This window comes from Atractosteus spatula, chromosome 2 (assembly GCF_055471065.1).
Source record: "Atractosteus spatula isolate fAtrSpa1 chromosome 2, fAtrSpa1.hap1, whole genome shotgun sequence".
NCBI classification, from domain to species: domain Eukaryota; kingdom Metazoa; phylum Chordata; class Actinopteri; order Semionotiformes; family Lepisosteidae; genus Atractosteus; species Atractosteus spatula.
The window spans coordinates 43,905,954-43,924,532 of NC_142707.1; the positions used below are offsets into that span (position 1 = coordinate 43,905,954).

The 18,579-nt window shown below is 34.6% G+C and overlaps 1 protein-coding gene across 1 annotated transcript in view; it reads right to left on the reverse strand.

Annotated features, from left to right (window-relative positions):
- grik2 (glutamate receptor, ionotropic, kainate 2) overlaps positions 1-18,579 on the reverse strand; it is a 272,439-nt gene that overhangs the window by 181,167 nt on the left and 72,693 nt on the right. Inside the window, exons 3-4 of the mRNA XM_088906563.1 lie at positions 3,783-3,950; positions 626-883 (exon numbers count right to left, since the gene is read on the reverse strand). Coding sequence (XP_088762689.1) covers positions 626-883; positions 3,783-3,950 — 426 coding nt within the window. The remainder of the gene's footprint in view (positions 1-625; positions 884-3,782; positions 3,951-18,579) is intronic.

Below are 18,579 nucleotides of genomic sequence, written 5' to 3' on the forward strand. Positions count from 1 at the left end.
GCAGGCTTGCCTAAGTTACTGTATATTAATGCATAATGCATCGATGTGGTAAATGTAAATTTTTGATAATCCAAGCTATTTATCTACAGGTAAGAAACCTACTGCATACATAAATGATTCACAAAACCCCCAAATTTTCAGATGTATAGTATGAGAGCTGCTCAGCAGGTGAGTGATTGGTCAAGGGTTCATTTCGGAATTATTCTCATAAGATCCCTCTAATTTTAAGCTTGCGACCATATACCAAGTCACTATTAACCTCAGTCTGAAATCATCGTGTCCATTTACATTTTAATTAACAGGAGCATTAAGACGAACAAAAATCAATTTCACTTCAAGCAGAGTTAATAACAGCACTTTGATGTCAATGCATGGAATCCTTCTGGCCCAGATCAAAACCAGCAGCAAGATCACTGTGAGGACAGTTAGAATTGTGAAATATGCACTATACTACATTTCTAACAAGCCATTTTATCTAAAAACACCATTTTAGCGGAACATTTTTGCTCTTTTGGGGAAAAAAAACAGATTATTGAACAATATTAATTTACAGGAATAAAACAAAACACAAGGATGTATTTTTTTAGCACCTTCGTCTTACAAAATATACTTAAACATGCCTTACCTGTGCTGTCATCATACACCACTGTGACTGTTCTCCATTTGAAGAAGTGCACCAAGTCCAGGATGGCTCGACTGAGAGATGAGAAGTCAGGATAAAGGCTGACGTAGAAAGAGTCCCTGTTGTCTGAGACTTGGTGTTTCCATTTTGTCTGAATGTGAGGAACTCCAAGGGCATTGCAGATGGACTGTACAGCGTTGGCCGATGAACTATGAGAGGGGCCAAAGATGGCAGCAACCCCAAGAGACAGCTGATCACAGGCTGAAGAGGAGATAGAATTCTGTCAATGATGAGAGAAGAAAAACCAAATGTGCTAGCAAGTACTATTCAAATCAAGTATGTTATTTACCAGATATACTAGATCATTTTACTTCCCATTACCTAACAACTGATTAGTGTTTGCACAAAATAACTGTAGACATACTATTTGTATACTGTTAAAATAATGCTTTCCATAAGCTATGACAGGAGTTCAATATATCATATACTTAATTTCAGAACAATTATCTGAAACCAATTGTCTGTTTTTATTTGCGTTTAAATATATTTTTTCTGTAATTTGTTTCAGTTACATTTGATAAGCCTGACTAATTTAATTAGTACTATACCCTGCAGTAACTGTGGAAAATGAATATAAAATAAATAACTAAATCAATGTGACTTCAGCATTTAAATGTGTAAGATAGTTTATAGCTAACACACACTCAGAACACTCAGCAATTTGGTTGAATGGCTTTGCCAGCTAACACATAATTATGTTACTACATTCCTATAGTTTAATAAGGTCAGATATGATTTGTTGTAATGTTTTAGTAATGACAGACGACAATGCAAGGCATAAATATTCAGACATTATTTGTTGTTTGTTTAAATAATGCATAACTGTTTTCTTATGTTGGATTGTGAAGAGATCATTGTATATCTTTAATTACCACATTGTATTTACATTTCAATAATTAAAACCAGGTAGTAATCACATATAGCCAAAACAATTAACTTAGGAATGTGCATCATCCATGGCATACAGGATAATAGAATCTGAAAAGGAAGAAGTCACATAATATATTAGGTTATGAAGCATTACAGTCTACCAGGAAATGATCATTGTCCACACCTCCTGTGTAGGTATTTGGATATTTCAACATTATTGAGAGCATATTTAATTATAGATTTGAAAAAGATAATTAAGTGAGTAATAATTACTTCATAAAATACATATGAAAATAATTAAATCAATATAGTGCATAGTCAAAATAAGTTGCTGATTTCAGTGTCAAATACTGTATTGTATATTTCCTGCACCCTTCTAATTAAATATTAAGAACAATGCTAGACGGCTGTGCAGAAGTTTCATAGTGTTTGTTTTATCATAATTATGAAAACTGAAAGTCTCACAATTCCTTGATAGGCATTTTTTATTAGTTTGGAAGAATTAGAAGGAGATGCGGTGATTACAAAATAGGGAAATATGTTTCCATCCATCCATTTTCTAAACACTTTGTCCAGTACAGGGTTGAAGGAGAGCCACAGCCTATCCCAGCACCAAGCGACGAGCACAAAGTGGGATAAAAAAAGTGGGATAAGAGGACACATGTGGATGACATTTGAACAGAAATGTATGGTCATCCTTGAATGTTTTACCTTATGCTTCATACACAAAGTTGTTTAACTGAGTATTGTGCTGTATGTCTTTTAGGTTGTTTGTGCCATTTACTTCAAGCAGTTTTGAAAAAAAATGCCTTGGCACACTGTGATATGGATATAAAAAGTATCTGCATGATTTCTGAAGTAATCAGAGAGCAATTTTTAAGAAATAACTGGAAAGAGGTGGATTGCAGACACTCAAGCACAAACTGAACAAGCCAGGGGGATCTCCATAAAAAGCTCTGGATGACCTCCAACCTTTGACCTATTCCAAAGCACAAACCAGTGCTTAATTGCAGAATTACTTTGCACAGGAAGAAGCCACCTCTGGCAAAGAAACAATGTTACTGTCAACGGGTTTATGTGGAATGTTGTTGTTATGAATTACATCATAGAACAGAAACAGACCATTGTGAAAATAAAAGCACATTTTCATAAATGTACAGTATAACCAAAAAATGCACAGTACATTTAGAGTTTTTGTTTTTATCAAAAGCTCATAATGTACCAGAAAGGAAGCATTTTATGAAGACTGAGAATTGAATGTCCTGTGTATTTTGTTCTAAATACTTATGAAACAAATGACATTCTTTTAATTTTTAGTTGTAGGTTCTTTTTAATTTTGGAGCTCTTTTTTAATTTTTACTCTTACTGAACAAATGGCTGTACAGTATATTTAAAGTATCTCATGCGGTCTAAAAAATGAATAACACTGGAAAAATTAAATTAAATGCTGCCAAATTAAATAAAGCATGTAGTGCCACAATGTAAAACTATTAAAGGTATGCTAAAGCTTAGGCATTTAAAACATATGTGTTTAAATTAACTGAATACACATAACATTGTTGCATAGTAATTATCTTTAATCAGCATCAGTAACTAGTCATATACAGTATGTGTATTTGCAGTATGTGCATATTGTATATACATACAGTATACAGCCAGAGAAAAGAACAAAATACAAAGATGACAGTAAATCAGAACGGCAATTTCATTTACTACTCATAAAAACAGGGGTAATTCAACTACTATATGTTAAATATAATATTGAAAAAGCCAAACAAAGGTATGTGAATGAATTCAATTGAGTTGGAGTATCATTATTTACTTGATATCGGTGGTGGGTAGATACACTGTCACTAACAAGCCAGGCTTGTCATGTCATTGTTTTTATGAATTGAGCCAGCTGCACCTTTTGTTTCAGCAACAGGAAAAGTGACTGATTGCACATCCTGTACATATTGCTTTATGCCTATACAGGATTCTTTGACTTGTGTTGCATGCCTTTCACCATAAAAACCAATATGTAAGAAAGCAAGTGACACTGAGGGCTGAGAAGGGCTGAAACTTTTTTCTTTCCACCCTGCATTTACATACTACTATATATGTTGCATTGAAAGTAGACCTCTTCCAAGCATTGACAGCAGTACACATTTGGAACAAAGTTATTTAAATTAACAATAAATATAACCTCATCAGATATTAAGAGTCAAAGTTGAAAATCATCCTACTTTACCTTTTCTTGAGGCTTCAAAACTGTCGTAGATGTTTATCCTTTGGATGTCATATGTAAGTGTTGTGTTTGGCAGTAGTGTCCTGTTTCTATTGATTGTGTTTAAAGCAAATTTGAAGGCTAATTCCTCTGCTCCTGAAGGACCACTTTCAATGGATTCAAATATTCCCCCTAAAAAGAAAGAAAAATGTAGCATTAAGGCTTGATATTTTGAATTTCACCCGGATAAACATTTGTCATCATACAGAAGACAAACACAGTGCCTTGCAAATGCATTTGGATCCTTGCAGTTTTCACATTTTGTTGCTTTAAAGTTATCCACACAATCTACACCACACATTCACAGCAAAAAAGTAAAAAAGTAAATGGATAATTGATACAAAAGTGGGAAAATCATGATTGTAGAAATATTCAAACTTTTTCCTGTGTGCACAATTAGTTGAGTGGCCATTGTCTGTGTGCACTAATAGTGGTTCACATGTTTCCCAACAAATGTACCTGTCTCTGTGAGGTTCTTTAAGTGGAGAATTTTTAAGCAATGATTAAATCATGAAGACCAAGAAGTTTTCCAAACAGCTCTTTGATAAGTTTGTATAAATGCACAAACCAGGAGAAGGGCCTAAAAACATTTCAAAGACCATTAATATCTTTTTGAGGATGGTGAAGCAGATTATAAAAGAACTAGAATCTGTATCATACCACACACATTGCCGAGATAACGCATTATCTCCTAACTGAGCAGCTGGGCAAGGAGGAAACTGGTTAGGGATGCAATTCTGATGCCAATGGTGATTGTGAAAGAGCTCAGTGACTGAAGTAGGAGAAAATGTCGACAATATCCCAGTCACTCTACAAAAGTGGCCTGTATGGTAGAGTGGAAAATCCATCCCAAGTTGTCAGAGTCCTGTCATGAATACGATAGAGGAACTAGAAACAATTTAAAACTGCTGTCCATAAGCAATGCCCAAGCCACATGAGAGAGCTTGAGCAAATCTACCAAGAAGAACAGACAAGAATTTCACCAAGCTGGTGTGCAACATTAGCACACTTACCCAAACATACTTGTGACACCAATTGTTGCCAAAGGTGTTTCATCCATTTATTGAGTGCATGGGCCTGAATACTTATGTATCAATATATTTCAATTTTTTTTTCCTTTGCTAAGATTTACTGTAGCATATCTTACCGTCTTCTGTTTGAGCATTCTAGCATTGACTACAATATTAATCAGACACAAAGAAGTTTATGCATTATTTTGTAATACCACAAAATGGGACACCATAGGAATGGTCTGAATATTTTTGCAAGGCACTGTATATGTGTAGAGAGATTCTGACCACGCTTTTTAGCAGCTGAATAGCTGAATTGTCCTTCAGTATTACCAACATCATGATTTAATGGATATTTCCAAAGTTAGTTCTAAAAAGGCATCCTTTCCAATGGGTAATAATCTGCTGAATTTTTCCACCCATTAATCTGTCAGAAAATAGTCTTATTTTCCAAAGTGATTCTCCATTTTAATGCATAATTTTCTGTGATTTGTAGGAGCTTACATGAATAAATAATAAGCAATTTCAACCATTTCAATCTGCCAAAATAGTGGTTCAAGGTCAAATGCGCAATGTTCAATAGCACCATATATCCCAAAAATATGGAAAAACTGGAAGAAAATGCAAATGCAAACTACAGGAACTAAAGAAGAAATTTTGAGTTGGAAGGTTTATTTATTATTTATTATTTTAAATATAAATGCTGATGAGTGAGGATATAAGAAGACCAGGAATAGTCAAATAAATGCTACAAGTAGATTAGCTATGTATACAGTATATTCACGTACAGCACAAGTACAGTACTGTAGGTTGATGAAAAATATATATCAAGGAGATTTAAATTTATTGTATAAATTAAAGAAGATTTTCAAAGCTATAATATTACCAGATTACATAAAGAACATTGCTGTAATGTGTATATACAGAATATATATAAAGAATTTACTTCATAAAATACCAATTATAGTGATTTAAGTTATGGTTAAACCTGGGACTCACAAAAACTACTAAAGATCACTAAATGGAAGAAGTACATTCTAATATTGGTGGATAATCATCGACAGTAGAAGATGGAAAGAGCTTCCCAGGTGCTGAGTGGATGGAGGAGAATTTCTAGACCTACCAACATCATTTTAAGATGCCTAAAGAGGGAAGCTAAAGCATAAAATATACAGGTAGAAGTATGTTAAAGCAAATGGCCCAAGAAAGACAAGAGCAGTGTGTAACCTGATATTTTTCAACATAACAGCTTTTACTGCACATAGTTCTTAATAAATTATTGACATTCAATATACCAGATTAATGTCTACTGTGTCAGATTTTCACAATAATAGGGGGTTCACACATTCAATGCATTAAAACCAAAACATAAAGACATGTGGTTTACTCTATCCTTCAGAACGTAGTGCAAGGACAGTTAGAAAATCATAACTGTGTGAAAGAAGATGACAATACAAAGGCTTGAGGGGCAGCTGTCCCAGAGGCTAAGGAGAAGACTAATGAGGACCTAAGTTTGAACTCATGGTCTTGAATGTTGACTTCTTTTGTAGGCAAGTGTTTCTAGACAATTGTGAAAAGGCAGCCTAGTACTTTTATAAGTTAATTTAAATAATTACTTCAAAGTAAGAAATGAACAGTTCATATGGAATGAAAACTAGAAACCTTTGCCAGGTTTGATCCTTGAATGCCAGAAAATTTAAATCTGTCACTCAAAGATCAAATAGAACTTTATGCCATCTAGTCCTCCTGTGTTACATATACCATAATGTATCAAAAATTCATTTCTGAGTGAGACTCCAGTTTCCTTTAGAGGTGGATGATTTGTAGCAAGGCATAGACTTACACAGTTAATGGGGAAAATATTTAAGAAAATGTCCTCACAATAACAGAAGCACATGGTATCAATTTTTATAACCAAATGGCATCACTTATAAAATCTAAGTCTCAAAACTGTTTTTGGGTCTATTTTCACCTTGTGTCCAATTATATTCTGGTAGTGTACAGTAATAAAAAACAAATGGGAGTAATGGCAGTCTCTACAAACCAAAAAAATAAATGTACAAATGTGTGTGAGACGTCTTTATTGAGCTCAGGGTGGTTCATTCAGTGACCTAATGAGGATGCTAGTTATGTTCTTTTCTGAATGGCCAGTCACATAATCAATTGGTCATTTGGGACAGACACAGCATTATGAACAGTGGCCTGAAAGGTCAGTTTTGTGACCTTGTGCAGTGGTTGTCAGTGACTACCTTGGAAATAATTTAAATTTAAAATCTTTCATAATTTCATAAGAAAATAATAAATACAGTTTTTTTTTATGTAGAAGCTTGATTAGCAATTGTCTCTGTCCCAGATTTTTTAATTAAAATAAAAATATCTAAACTTCACCCCTCTGTTAAAAACGAAAATTGCATCATTAGTAGACACAGAGGAATTGTACAAAACGCAGTGCAGGGAGCAGTCAAAGGGATATCTGATCAGAGCACCATATAAGTCTATTCATAATCCCACTTAAATGGGAATACACAATCAGCACATTTTCTAAAAACATATTAAAAATATTCAGAAGTTGTTTATGCATGATGCTAATATATATGGTGTAAGCATCTCTGCTTTCAGGTTAGAAAACCAGGAACAACTGGAGGCAGTAAGTGTGTGGTACACTTTATACTCATTATAACTCTGCCCTTGGGAGCTATCTATTTTGCATGTCATAATGAGTTCCAGGTATTAATAAATGTCAGTTAAATAGGATTTAATGTCGTTGTGAGCCCTAGTGTACTAACCCTATTTCATACACAGATGTCGAGTTGCAAATATATGATTTATTACATAAGAACAACATAATGTTTAAAAAAATACACTGCTAGATAAACAGACATATGCAAAGGAATTCAAAAAAACAAAAGAGGAACCCAGTCATAGACCCTCCAGTTTCAGTAACTCCAATGAATTGTAAATGCAAGACTGACAGTCCAGGTAGGCCCATATATAGGCTGTGTAAGCATTTATTATATTCGACTAAGGTGTTACTTAAAGTGACAAGAACAACCAGTTCTTGACCAGTACCAGTACTATGTAATATAGTTGTTTTTTTTCAAATTCAGGAAACCAACACTACCAACAATTTGGCATGGTGTCAGATAGTACAATATGAACTCTCCTCATTTTCCTTTGCAAAGACAACATGCTACTGACCAGTACTGTATAGTCCTGTCATTGATTCTAAAACACAATCAAGAATGGACGGCATACTACAGTGATTCTTTGAAACAGCTTAACATCCATCAGAAAAGGCTTTTGTGGTCACTAAACCTTCTACACTTGTAAATTGTGTGCAGACCAATGGTGCCTACGTTTGCCATAAATTGCTATAGGTCATAGTAAAAGCTGTCATAGCTCTTGGATGTAAATGTTTTTACTTATATAGAGAACACTTGATTTGCACATGATACCTGGAATTGAGTTGCACAATTAAACGCTAGAAAGGAACAATTCTATTGCTATGAAATAACATTTCTAAAAATCAGAGTAGATTTGATTGAAACAACTACATTTTATACACAAATGTCAATAAAAATAATACTAAGCCATTTATGCCCTGTGTTTGTGCCAATAAACACATTTAAATAACTGGATGTGCAAAGTGGAAAAACAGTGCATTGCTATCATTATGCCATCCACATTTGAGAGCCAAGTCTATTGCCATGTTATGCTTGATTAATAATTCATATCCTGTAAATTTTGTATTGATTATGCATTAGCGGGTATGATTTATTAAAAAATGAGCCCCAGGTGTCTGTTGAGGCTTTTAATCAGCTGTCTTTGATGGATTTAAAGGTGAATGCTAACAACTAGGCACTTTGAGAATAACTGACTTAATTCACCATTGTTCTGGTACTATTAGATTTTATTTTCTCAGGCAGGGTGTTTTGATTAAAATGTAACTTATAAACCACATTAGATGTGGTGAAAAGTGGGACCAATGTTTTCTGCTTCACGCTATGGTTTAATTTATCTATGCACAAAGGGTTTCACAAAACTAAATGACAGATAAATGTAATGAGAAGCAACAATAAAAATGGCCACAGATGGAAACAGTGTTGTTTTTTTTCTCATTGTCTTTCTACAAATTGATGACAAAGCCACAAGCCTTAAACACCAAAAGAAGTCATATGCTTCCTACGGCTATTGATATCTGCAGAAAAAAATGAAATCATCTCTGACTCTTCCTCCAGGCAAAATGCAATTAGAACAAAGGCTCAGCAGAATATAAATTTCCTTTTGCTTGTAATGTGCATTTAGGTTGACCAGAATGTTAAAGCTACAAAGCAGTAGGTGTTAAGATAACATTCCCCACAGAATCTTGATAAAAAGGCAGAAGAAATCTAAAAAGCATTAAAGGATATGTTTTATCCTAAAAAGTATGAGCTAGCCAATACAGTTCTGTAAAAAAACTCTGAAATTGAATGCTATTCTGTCCTCAGCAATGTGGTTAGTCTTGTTACAGTATATGGTTTAGTTAGAGGAGATATACTGTATGCTATAGTACATATTACATGCACTGTGAACCTAAGTGATATATTAAAAGCTGTTTTAGAGATTTTCCTATGTACCAAACATGAAATCAATGTAAGACACTAAAAAAATGCCCATTTGATTTGATTTTCTTAGACAGCTACATAGTTCCCTGGTATGCTAATTAGTGCAGCTATTCCGAAGTGCAAAATTGGTACTGGCATGAATAAATGACAAAATGACTTATCCAAAAAGCTCCTGGCCAGTTGGGTGCAAAAAACTGTTACATTGTTTCTCAGTGGGAGATATTTAATATTAATTCATATTTCGTCTCAGTAAAGAAAAGCATTTTTGTTGAGCAAATAGCTTTGCAGTTTTTCACTAGAGTAGAATAGATTTAGAATTGATAGTTTTTCCTTGCATCCTTGAAATGGTTGAGAGCTATCTTCAGTATCATAGAACAGAATGCATACTGTTCTGTCAAGGGTGAAACTAGAAATGTGGATAATATGTACAGTTTATGTATGTAATATTTGGAACTCATGAAATGTGAATTTCTGCAGATGTTGAGTTTGTTTCATGGTAAGAGAATAAAAAATCCATTGTGTTGATAGAGTTTTATTTTGTAATGAAGCCTTTTAAAGGACATTATTGGAATGTCAGGAATGCCATTGGTGTCAGAAAGAAAAAGAGATCATTTTACAAATAGCAAATAAAGCTGTTGTAAAGCCTAAGCTGTGAGACAAAAAGAAAAAAAATAATTTAAACTGAAGTAGGGAGTTGTGCATAGGTATAAATAATATATATATAAGGATTGATGGGAATAAATGTCATTTTAATATGCATTTTTTGAATCTGTCAACGATTTCCATAATAGAATTGAGTATCATAGGTGTTGACAATTTGACGGGTAAGGATGTCAGAATATCACTGTTGCATAGCGCACTTGTAGGGCATACTAAATCTTTATTAATAGTGAAAGTGCAGTTCTGCAGGAACATACTTATTAGCCACAATCCTAAGTAAAACAAATAACATTTAGCACTCCAAGGGCTTTTAAAAGGTACTAAAGGCACTTTACGGTTTGAAAGCATCATGTTCTAAAAAAAATCACTTGAATAAATTGGACATGCAAAGTGCACAGAAAAATCTATAATTGTAAAGTCATTAAGGTTATTGCTTTATTACAAAATGTTTCTCCATTTAAGGCAATAAAATTAGGAAACGGTTTTGATTTCGAAGAAAGGAGTACTTTGAGTCTGGTCTATTAATGCCTTATGACGGTTTCAATCAATAGCAAAACATTTGGTGACAGTCATTCCAACAAACTGCAATGTAATAAACTGTGGGTATGATGAGAGTGACAGTTCTAAAACAAAGTGAGTGTTAACTCGCAAAGTGAGTGTTCCATTTAAACAAATGGACCGAGATTGTGCAAAAAAGGCTTTTCTGACATTAAAACACAAAGTATTGGAATGACACCAGAAACAAGCCTAGTGGTGTCTAAAAAACTATGAATACTTCACAGGCAGGTCCATGAACAAACCATGACAGCAGTGCACAAGAAACAACACCACATTTGTAACTTTGATAAGGAAATACCACTCACAGCTACATGCAAAATTAAATGACATGGATATTTCATTGCTGTATCAGGTTTAGGAGCTATTTTTACATAATCAGAAATATTAAGTGTTGGCAATTTCTGTTTAAATCAAAATCTGCATAAATAATATTGACTATTAAAATAAAATCACTCATACCTCATAACAAATAACCCCAATTTAGACTTTGTTTCGTCCGTAAATCCATAGAGCAGATTTCTTTCTATAGATTGCTAATTCACATATGAAACACCTACTGCAGCAAAATAGCTTCTATAAAGACCTTTCCAAAAGGATTTGGATGAGCTTTTTAAGAGAAACAAACTGAAATCATACCACACAGTGAAGACCATAGAAGACACACAATTTTCAAGCTGGGCAGTGCTGATGTATTTCCTCAGTCAACATTTATTCTCATTTTGATTAGAAATTCTTTTTCAGAAGGTATTTTTGATGGAATACTTAACAACTGAAAAACCTTTATGATGAATTCTGAAAGATTTGCAATTCATTTCAGTGTTTTTGGTTTCTTTCTATTACTGGTACTGCATAAGGCATCCTAAAAACAGATACTTATTGATTTTAAAAATAATAGGGGTGATAATACACATATTTTACAGTATTTAAACTGATGTAAATACCAGGTAAGGAATACTATACCTCAGAATTTACCTAATCCCATAAAAATTTACATTACATTTAAGGAAAGATATGGGTGCTAACGGCAGCAGCACTAATGTAGTTGATATTTTGGGGAATTTTCCATCCACCATGTTCCAGTATGAAAATTTGTTTCTTAAAGTTTTATACAAGATTAAAGTTTTGAATTTTGATTATGATGGCAATAATGACCACATGTAGCATTTTCTAACTGACCAACTTCAATATATTTCTACTATCCTATTTACAGTGGTGTGAAAAAGTGTTTTCCCCCTTCCTGATTTCTTATTTTTTTGCATGTTTGTCACACTGAAATGTTTCAGATCATCAAACAAATTGAAATATTAGACAAAGATAACACAAGTAAACACAAAATGCAGTTTTTAAATGAAGGTTTTTATTATTAAGGGAAAAAAAAAATCCAAACCTACATGGCCCTGTGTGAAAAAGTGATTGCCCCCCCCCCCTGTTAAAACATAAATCAACTGTGGTTTATCACATCTTTGGAAAGCTGAGTTCAATTTCTCTTGCCACACCCAGGCCTGATTACTGCCACACCTGTTCTCAATCAAGAAATCACTTAAATAGGACCTGCCTGACAAAGTGAAGTAGACCAAAAGATCCTCAAAAGCTAGACATCATGCTGCGATCCAAAGAAATTCAGGAACAAATGAGAAACAGAGTAATTGAGATTTATCAGTCTGGAAAAGGTTATAAAGCCATTTCTAAAGCTTTGGGACTCCAGCGAACCACAGTGAGAGCCATTATCCACAAATGGCGAAAACATGGAACAGTGGTGAACCTTCCCAGGAGTGGCCAAGCCGACCAAAATTACCCCAAGAGCGCAGCAACGACTCATCCAAGAGGTCAGAAAACACCCCACAACAACATCCAAAGAACTGCAGGCTTCACTTGCCTCAGTTAAGGTCAGTGTTCATGACTCCACCATAAGAAAGAGACTGGGCAAAAATGGCCTGCATGGCAGAGTTCCAAGAGGAAAACCACTGCTAAGCAAAAAGAACATAATGGCTCGTCTCAGTTTTGCCAGAAAACATCTTGATGATCCCCAAGACTTTTGGGAAAATACTCTGTGGACTGATGAGACAAAAGTTGAACTTTTTGGAAGGTGTGTGTCCCATTACATCTGGCGTAAAAGTAACACAGCATTTCAGAAAAGGAACATCATACCAACAGTAAAATATGGTGGTGGTAGTGTGATGGTCTGGGGCTGTTTTGCTGCTTCAGGACATGGAAGACTTGCTGTGGTAAATGGAACCATGAATTCTGCTGTCTACCAAAAAATCCTGAAGGAGAATGTCCGGCCATCTGTTCGTGACCTCAAGCTGAAGCGCACTTGGGTTCTGCAGCAGGACAATGATCCAAAACACACCAGCAAGTCCACCTCTGAATGGCTTAAGAAAAACAAAATGAAGACTTTGGAGTGGCCTAGTCAAAGTCCTGACCTGAATCCGATTGAGATGTTGTGGCATGACCTTAAAAAAGCGGTTAAGGCTCGAAAACCCTCCAATGTGGCTGAATTACAACAATTCTGCAAAGATGAGTGGGCCAAAATTCCTCCACAGCGCTGTAAAAGACTCATTGCCAGTTATCGCAAACGCTTGATTGCAGTTGTTGCTGCTAAGGGTGGCCCAACCAGTTATTAGGTTTAGGGGGCAATCACTTTTTCACACAGGGCCATGTAGGTTTGGATTTTTTTTCCCCTTAATAATAAAAACCTTCATTTAAAAACTGCATTTTGTGTTTACTTGTGTTATCTTTGTCTAATATTTCAATTTGTTTGATGATCTGAAACATTTCAGTGTGACAAACATGCAAAAAAATAAGAAATCAGGAAGGGGGCAAACACTTTTTCACACCACTGTAGCTTAAATGCCTTGCTTCAACCCTAATTAACCCAGAAGGCTGCAAATTACACTCTTGAGTTGAAGGCCAGTGGCAACAGGAAGCAGAGATAAGGTAAAAATGGCTTTATCTAGAGAGAAAACTACCTTTCTTTAACAAAGGCTCATTAGAAAAATAAACCCATAGTGAGTAGCCTGTGAGAAAAAGCATTTTCAGTAAAACCTCAGTATTCACAAGGGTTAGGTACCCTGAGGTTTCAGCAAATGTTGAATTCACAAATACAGAACTTAATACCTTATAGGGAAAGTATTACAGTGCTGTTAAACTGTGAAAAAACACTGCTGTCGTATTTTTTTTTTTCAAATGCCAGCAGCTATATCACCCTGCAGCTCAGAGCTGGTAAACCACTGAAGCTCAGCAGGTGTCAGCCTTGCCAGTGCCTGGATGGGAGACCTCCTGGGTAAGATAAGGATGCAGCTGGAAGAGGTATTAGAGGGGCCAGTAGGGGGTGCTCACTCTGAGGTCTGTATGAGTCCTACAGGGTAGGGGTGTTACCATGATGTCCCAGCCAAATTTCCCATTGGCCTTTACCAATCATGGCCTCCTAATAATCCCCATCTCTGATTTTGCTTCATTGCTCTGTTCTCCTCCCCAGTGGTAGCTGATGTGTGGTGAGCATAATGGTGTACTCTGACTGCTGTCATATCATCCGGGGGGAGCTACACATTGGTGGTGGTGAATAGAGAGTGTTCAGAAAAGTGCTACAGAAGTGTAAGGTATTATTATTATTAAGTGTTAACTATTTCAGAAATAGTGTTGGCAAGTATTGGTAGTAAGTATTTTTAATGAAAATGAGTACTGGAAATGGGAAAAAAGCATTATATTAAGCTTTATATTTTGTGGAGAGAAGTGAGAAAAGGTGATAGATTAAGAAGTAGTGTCTTATCAGTAAAAACATTACATGTGATAAAATAAAAGTATGTGTAATGTGTGTTTCTATCACCATAATCACGGGATTTTGGAATAACCAAAAATGTAGTAAATTTAACATATTTTAAGCTCATTAACCATCTTAATTAGAATCTCTATAGCTGTAAAAGATACCACATTGTGATTTACCAACCTAGACAAATGGTCCCAAAGAGGTTGACGACCAAAAATATCCATTTGGAATGCATGTTGGTCTTTTTGTGGAATATGGGCTCTTTAATTTACTTCAGGATAAACTGGGCACCAGACATCGTTATGGAGTGGTACACAACTGGCTAAGGGCTGGTTTGTTTAAAATTGGCACAGGTTTCCTTAATTTGCTACTGTATATGCAGATTGAGTATTGTCAGAGCTGCAGGGCCTTAGCTCATCTCTTTACTCTGCAGGCTTGTGTAATGTATGTATGTTGTTGATAGCATATTGAGGTATAGTAAAGTACTCATTTAATGTTATACAGTACGTTAAAGCTGGACCATGACGCACATACTGTAATAAGGAGTATATGATTTGTCCCTTTTTTCAGGGATACCCAGCTCCAGTCCTTGGAGGGCCAAAAATCTTCTGGTTTTCAAACTGAGCCCTTAATTACTTAATTAAACTAATTATTTGTTAAATTGTCCTTGTTCTTAAGAAGATATAAAGTTAAATGGATGTATAAAATACGTGGAATTGCTATACAGTATATAACATACATAATATTTAATATACATTGTCTAATCAGAAGATTTGATTGAAGAATTAAAAAGAAATACAAAGACAATGTATGAGTTCTATATACCTGTACACCAGATCTTTAGAAGAAATTAGAAACATATTTTCAGAACAGTTTGAAGGTGGGTCCCAAAGTATTTCAAAAGTGCAGCTTGATCAAAAATGGTTGAAGCTAAAGGAAATGAATGTTCAATTTAATTAGCGGTTTATTTCACAGTGGGGAATAAATACAGCTTTCTACGCAAAGCCAATATGTTTTCCCTTCAAAGGTAAAAAAATGGTTTAATTTGTCACTAATAAAAATACACAAAAGAAGCTGATTCCAGATAAACCAAGAACATCAGATTTTGCAATACATTTTTTTAAGTTACATTTAAATCTGACTGTGTAATATTGATCCTACACTGAAGTTTGACTACTGATGTGGTGCAGAATGACTTACTTTATAGATCTGCATGGAAATGAATTTATGACTTTTTATGTATATATGACTTTTATTTGTTATGTATGTATTATGTATATATGAATTTTTATGCTTAAAAAGATCCTTAATTAGTTAAAAGGAATAAGAACTTTAATATTTACTGTTCTAAAATTGCAGAAAATATAAACTTTAAAAGCACAAATGTATAAGTGCAATATGTAGCTGAAAATGATGATTTTAGTTAGGTGCTGCGTGTGAAAATGCAATATTTAAGTGTTAAAAAGGTGTCTCAAATACTTCAGAACAGCATGAATATACTCATTTCTGCAACCGAGATTAATGAGTAACAGGAAGGAAAGTACATGCACCTGCCTAGTGAAATGAAGCATGACGTTTCATGCATTGTTAATGCTTATACTTACACATTAATTTTGTATGTTCATATTTTGAACAGACAGAGATTAATTAAGACATGCATTTCTAATAATCTAGAGTTAAATCTCTCTATTTTGGCATTCTCGGCTTTGAGTCAGTTCATGAACTCTCATGCCTAATTTGGTCAATAAAATGTTTTTAATGCTCAATGAAACTGCCTTGCTTTGCTTAAAAGTTTGGTTTATTTCAAAATCTATAACAACTTAGCACACTACTGTAAATCAAATGCAAATAGTCCACAAATGTCGGGCAGTTAGATTTGCTATGTTTTCTTTTGCAGAGAATGAAGATAGAAAAAGGTATTCATTCTTCATTAATTCAGTGTTTCAAATTTAACATTGTGGTTTCCAGGACCCTGTCTATATAGACATACTTCCATAAAAATAAATAAAAATTCTGCCCTAAATAATGGCCTTTCAAATCTAAGACGGAACATTAATACAAGGCTGGAAAATAATAAAAAAACAAGTCTCACTGAAAAAAATGTAGCACATGTTATTTTTGTTATCAGTGACAGTTCACTTCACTGAACACAAAGAAGAAAAATGGTTGAAGACAGTTCAACCCTTAAGCTATAAGATTCTGTTTGAATTACACCATTAGTTGGATAATCCATTGTAAAACAATGCTGTAAAGAAGGGCTTTAATTCCACTTTCAAACCCTTCTTAATTCTATACACTCATAATACAGTGTAATAGCTCTGGGCTAACCCTGTTTAGCGGTTTACTGCATGAGCAACTTGAGATACAGATTTGGCTTCAACTCAGTTGGCTGGAGGAAAACTAGGCTGGCCATCGGAACAAGAACATCAGAACTCCCCACAAGGTGGAATGAGCCAAGGAGCTGAAGCAGGGACGATGATGGAGATGAGCTAGGAAAGCAAACCAATCAACACTGCTGTGACGGCCTGTACCAAGGCTGTCTGCCCACACAAAACTCACAATGATTCCAAAACGTATAGTCCAGAAGGCTTTATTTTAGGCCTTTTCAGGCCATAAAACAACTTACAAAAGCACTTAGAAAAAACTCCCCAAGACCAGTATCACCATGCACACCCTAGCGGCCACTAGTGGCAGGTCAGTTGTAATTGCAAACCTCTCTAAACCTGGCCTACCACACCAATATTTAGACTTAATTTAAAGATGAGATTTTGAAATAAAAAATGTGCCAGTTTAATACAAAAGGCATTTTAAAAGGCAGTCTATATCCTTCCTGCAAAAAAAAACAGTTTTAGAAATAACATTTGTGAGGAAATCACATTTTAATCACATTTAAATTAAGTTTAATGTGATTAAAAATCTTGAACTTTTTAATACATCCTCTTACTTTCCAGTTTAAAAAATGATCAATTTTAATCAGTTCTTGAAGTGGAAAAAAGAAGTGCCATTACCTCCGTCCCCTACTCCAAGAAAATTAATGTTGGTAAAATCTTTGCCCAAAACAGGCCTGCTTATTAGTTAAACGCCAGTAAAAACAACAAGAAGTACTCTCTTTGGCTATGGACTGTAAAGATAGAAATATGTTTCACTCCATCATAATTTGTCCTTATTTATCAAAGAAACACTGATTGCCATACTCATGCTCAATTTGAGAAGGGCTGGAATTCACTATGGAAGCATTATAATAACTGGACAGGAAAGAAACACAGGATTTTTTATCTCAACTCAATGAATTAATGTACAGGATTAAAAAGCACACGTATACTATAGAATTCCACATTACAGATCATAATCAGATCTGTTTATTTAAAATTGTAAATGACAAAGTTATCAGAGAAATTCTTTAGTTCCATTATTATTAAGTATCAGGACTCAACAAGAGGTGTCGGTATGCAAAAACCAACAGTATGTGCCCAATTCAAGCACTGATTTTAATGACAGCTCCATGGAGGAGGTGCAGATCAGGTTAAGATTGGCAGGTTAAGAACAAGAGGGAACGAGAGTAGGTACGAATTTTTGGGTTATATACAGTACTCTGGGTAACAAGAACTGTTAGAGAAAGAAATCTTAGCAAATTCGTAATCATTTAAAATAATTAATATTCTCCACAAAAATATTTATTCATAGCAATACTCATTCAGATAAAAGTTTAAAAAATGAATCAGTGACATTAAAATCTCAAAAACCAACTAAAAGACCTTTCTTTATAAAGAGTAAGACATTTATTTAAATTATTCTGCTGTTCAGCATTTTCTTTGGCATTCATATGGCTTTGTCAAATTAAAACATAAAAAAACTTAGGTTGGTGGCTTATGTTAATAAAGCAAGCTTATAAAGCAAACTGGAAGCAGTCTCATTTTAAAAAAAAGGAATGAGCAAAGGTTTTCAAGAGAAAAAAAACAACTATATAATTAATTTATGTAGTCTTTCTAAAGATCACAGTTTCTCAAATGGTATATCTCTGTAAAAAGGACTTCCACAGCACTTACCTTAGAGACAGTTTGTGGAGACCATGTACAACAAATTAAAAGGTCATGTTATACAATAAAGCTGGCAACTATTTAAAGCTTAGCCTTCATTAAGGCAGGTGTGATGGATTCTGTTGG